General features: G+C 47.9%; 1 protein-coding gene across 1 annotated transcript in view; it reads left to right on the top strand.

Moving 5' to 3' along the window:
- Window positions 1-255: 255 nt before the first annotated feature.
- The window catches only part of LOC137912315 (thrombospondin-3a-like), an 11,721-nt gene continuing 7,207 nt past the window's right edge, over window positions 256-4,769 (top strand). Inside the window, 8 exon segments of the mRNA XM_068756640.1 lie at window positions 256-337; window positions 1,284-1,490; window positions 2,946-3,199; window positions 3,690-3,792; window positions 3,953-3,979; window positions 4,064-4,159; window positions 4,162-4,257; window positions 4,339-4,487. Of these exon segments, the coding sequence (XP_068612741.1) occupies window positions 256-337; window positions 1,284-1,490; window positions 2,946-3,199; window positions 3,690-3,792; window positions 3,953-3,979; window positions 4,064-4,159; window positions 4,162-4,257; window positions 4,339-4,487 (1,014 nt within the window).

Raw genomic sequence — 4,769 nt, 5'->3', positions numbered from 1 at the left:
AAAACGTCCCGCATTTAACTCGAGTGACGTTTTGGTTCCATCAGTGACGACAGTCTCGCGCGCCATATGCTAATCACGACCTTCTGTGCGCGCGCGAGCCGTGCGGATGAGAGCTGAGCGCGCGCCCGACTCCTCCAGAAGGTCTCCGTCCGGTCCCGCTCCGCATCCGGATCTTCTGGACCCGCTTCAACCCGTCTTCCTGCTCCGGTTCCGGTTCCGGTTCCGGTTCCTGTTCCGCCTGAAGCTGTTCCAGAAATGGGCTGCATCGAGGTGGTTCTGCTGTCGGTCATCGGTGTCGGTCTCACCGCGGGGGTACCGAGCGGACCGGAAGTTCAAGGTGAGCTCAGCGCGCTCCGATTGGTTCCGTGGATCAAGAATCACGTTGCTCGGTTCGGTTTAAAGTTCGGTACTCACGTGCGCGTCACTAAGTCAGAGTAACGAGTAACGACAAGAGTAGTCGAGTAAAAAGGATAAGTGGAACGGAAGGAGCTGGTGATACTACTGTACTCGTACTGCAATACAGTACTACTGTACTCGTACTGCAATACAGTGCTACTGTACTCGTACTGCAATACAGTGCTACTGTACTCGTACTGCAATACAGTACTACTGTACTCGTACTGCAATACAGTACTACTGTACTCGTACTGCAATACAGTGCTACTGTACTCGTACTGCAATACAGTGCTACTGTACTCGTACTGCAATACAGTACTACTGTACTCGTACTGCAATACAGTACTACTGTACTCGTTGTACGGCAAAACAATGTAGAGATCCTCAGAAGGCTGAACCAATAACAGCTGATCAATGATAAAGCCATTGATTACGGCCCCTCGATAATAAAGCCATTGATTACGGTCCCTCGATAATAAAGCCATTGATTACGGCCCCTCGATAATAAAGCCATTGATCACGGCCCCTCGATAATAAAGCCATTGATTACGGCCCCTCGATAATAAAGCCATTGATTACGGCCCCTCGATAATAAAGCCATTGATTACGGCCCCTCGATAATAAAGCCATTGATTACGGCCCCTCGATAATAAAGCCATTGATTACGGTCCCTCGATAATAAAGCCATTGATTACGGCCCCTCGATAATAAAGCCATTGATTACGGCCCCTCGATAATAAAGCCATTGATTACGGCCCCTCGATAATAAAGCCATTGATCACGGCCCCTCGATAATAAAGCCATTGATCACGGCCCCTCGATAATAAAGCCATTGATCACGGCCCCTCGATAATAAAGCCATTGATCACGGCCCCTCTCCTCCTCAGTCCTCGATGTCTTGAGTCTCCAGGCCTCGCAGCCGGGCGTCGCCGCCGTGGAGACGCTCTCCGGGGCTCTGAGGACGCTCAGCGACGTCTACGTGGCGTCGACGTTTCGTCTCCCGGCGAAGCTGGGCGGAGTCCTGCTGGGAGTCTACAGCAAGCAGGACAACAGGAAGTACCTGGAGCTCGCCGTCATGGGGAAGATCAATAAAGGTCGGAACGCCACTTGTACCTGTACCTGTCTGAAGTTCTGATAGGACTGGTTACCTACCCCCCCCCGACTCTGATCTGTTACTACTCTGATCTGTTAGTACTGTGATCTAATACTACTGTGATCTGTTACTACTGTGATTTAATACTCTGATCTGTTACTACTCTGATCTAATACTCTGATCTGTTACTACTCTGATCTGTTACTACTCTGATCTAATACTCTGATCTGTTACTACTCTGATCTAATACTACTCTGATCTAATACTCTGATCTAATACTCTGATCTGTTACTACTCTGATCTGTTACTACTGTGATCTAATACTACTCTGATCTGTTACTACTGTGATCTAATACTACTCTGATCTAATACTACTCTGATCTGTTACTGCTGTGATCTGTTACTACTCTGATCTAATACTCTGATCTGTTACTACTGTGATCTGTTACTACTGTGATCTAATACTCTGATCTGTTACTACTTTGATCTGTTACTACTCTGATCTAATACTACTCTGATCTAATACTCTGATCTAATACTCTGATCTGTTACTACTCTGATCTAATACTCTGATCTAATACTCTGATCTGTTACTACTCTGATCTGTTACTACTGTGATCTAATACTACTGTGATCTAATACTACTCTGATCTAATACTACTCTGATCTGTTACTACTGTGATCTAATACTACTCTGATCTGTTACTACTGTGATCTAATACTACTCTGATCTAATACTCTGATCTGTTACTACTTTGATCTGTTACTACTCTGATCTAATACTACTCTGATCTAATACTCTGATCTGTTACTACTGTGATCTAATACTACTGTGATCTAATACTACGCTGATCTAATACTACTCTGATCTGTTACTGCTGTGATCTGTTACTACTCTGATCTAATACTCTGATCTGTTACTACTCTGATCTAATACTCTGATCTAATACTCTGATCTGTTACTACTCTGATCTGTTACTACTGTGATCTAATACTACTGTGATCTAATACTACTCTGATCTAATACTACTCTGATCTGTTACTACTGTGATCTAATACTACTCTGATCTGTTACTACTGTGATCTAATACTACTCTGATCTAATACTCTGATCTGTTACTACTTTGATCTGTTACTACTCTGATCTAATACTACTCTGATCTAATACTCTGATCTAATACTCTGATCTGTTACTACTGTGATCTAATACTACTGTGATCTAATACTACGCTGATCTAATACTACTCTGATCTGTTACTGCTGTGATCTGTTACTACTCTGATCTAATACTCTGATCTGTTACTACTGTGATCTGTTACTACTCTGATCTAATACTCTGATCTGTTACTACTGTGATCTGTTACTACTCTGATCTAATACTCTGATCTAATACTACTCTGATCTGTTACTAACCGTTGTCTCCTTCCTCGTCTCACCCTCGTCTTCCTCCCTTTAGTTCTGGTCCGGTACGTCCGACCCGATGGGCGGATCCACACGGTGAACCTGCAGAACGCTCACCTGGCTGACGGCCGGACTCACTCCATCATCCTGAGACTCGGCGGTCTTCGGCGTGACAACATGCACATGGAGCTCTACGCCGACTGTCGCCTGGCCGACAGCAGCCAGGGCCTGCCCCCTTTGGTGGCCCCGCCCCCAGAAGCTGAGCTGCTGGAGCTCAGACACGGACAGAAGGCCTACGCCCGACTGCAGGTCAGCAGGTCCGCATTGATCTGGATCAGTGCCAGACTCCGTTAGGGTTAGGCTGCTGCAGAATAACGCTGAGTCAGCGGCGATGCGCCGGTACCGCGGTCCAACGCGCTGCTGCCCTGCCTCCTCCCCCCCCAACCAGAACCAGCAGCAGCTCGACCCGTCGGGTCGTTCTCAACAGCAAGCTGGAATAAATGTACGGTTAGCTGCTACGGTTAGCTGCTACGGTTAGCTGCTACGGTTAGCTGCTACGGTTAGCTGCTACGGTTAGCTGCTAACCTAGCTGCTACGGTTAGCTGCTACGGTAGCTGCGGCGATGTGATCTGAAGACGTGATTGAAAACACGGCTCCAGAACCAGGACTCATTAATGCGTTCGGTGGGTTCGCCCCAGGAGGTGAACCTCTCCAGACTGGTTCAGCCCTGACCTTGAACTCATTAGCCCCGCCCCCGAGCGCTGGGGCAGTCCTTCCTGAATCACTGTGTTTGTGACAGGGTGCTGTGGTGTCCCTCAGACTGGCTCTAGGGGGCACTGTCACTAAAGCCGGGACTCTGGTGGACTGTCCGTTCCAAGGAGATTCCACGACCTCCAGCTCAGGTGATCGAGTCTGATTTTAGAGAAACCGGAGGCGTGGCCTCGTCACCTCATAGACAGCAATCGTTTTGAATCGGAGAAGATTCTTCGTCTTCCTCTCAGCCAGCAGATCAATCCTCTCAGCCAGCAGATCAATTTAAACGTCTGTCATTCCTCTTCACAGTCAGTGGCGACGTCAACGCCATCCTGGGTGAGTCCACGCCACGCCCGTCTCTGATCAGGGGCCGCGGCTGGGCACTCTATTCATTCCTGTTGGCTTGACTCTTACTGGCAGGTGACCACACCAAGGCTCTGATTGGACAGCTTATCATCTTCAACCAGATCCTGGGAGAACTGCGACAGGACATCAGAGAACAGGTGAGACGGACAGAGGACAGGTGAGGCAGGTGAGTTGATGCTGTTTCCTTGCTCTCCAGGTGAAGGAGATGGCTCTGATCAGGAACACCATTCTCGAGTGTCAGGTTTGTGGTGAGTCACAGCTTCCTGTTTCATGTCTGCGTGTCAAACGGGTTCATACCAGCTACCTGAAGCCTACCTGTCTGTCTGCAGGCTTCCATGAGCCACGCTCCCGCTGTTCTCCCAACCCGTGCCAGAAAGGTGTGTCCTGTATCGAGAGTCTCCAGTATCCTGGATACGCCTGTGGACCGTGTCCACCCGGCACCACCGGCAACGGGACGCACTGTCACGACGTTGACGAGGTGATGCTGCAACAACAACAACACGTGTAACAACAACAACAACACGTGTAACAACAACAACAACATGTGTAACAACAACAACACGTGTAACAACAACAACATGTGTAACAACAACAACACGTGTAACAACAACACGTGTAACAACAACAACACGTGTAACAACAACAACAACAACAACATGTGTAACAACAACAACAACACGTGTAACAACAACAACAACACGTGTAACAACAACAACACGTGTAACAACAACAACAACATGTGTAACAACAACAACAACAT

The sequence above is a fragment of the Brachionichthys hirsutus genome, chromosome 3, assembly GCF_040956055.1.
Source record: "Brachionichthys hirsutus isolate HB-005 chromosome 3, CSIRO-AGI_Bhir_v1, whole genome shotgun sequence".
Taxonomy (NCBI): domain Eukaryota; kingdom Metazoa; phylum Chordata; class Actinopteri; order Lophiiformes; family Brachionichthyidae; genus Brachionichthys; species Brachionichthys hirsutus.
Note: the sequence above shows the minus strand (reverse complement) of the source record. Positions and strands in the feature narration are given on the sequence as shown.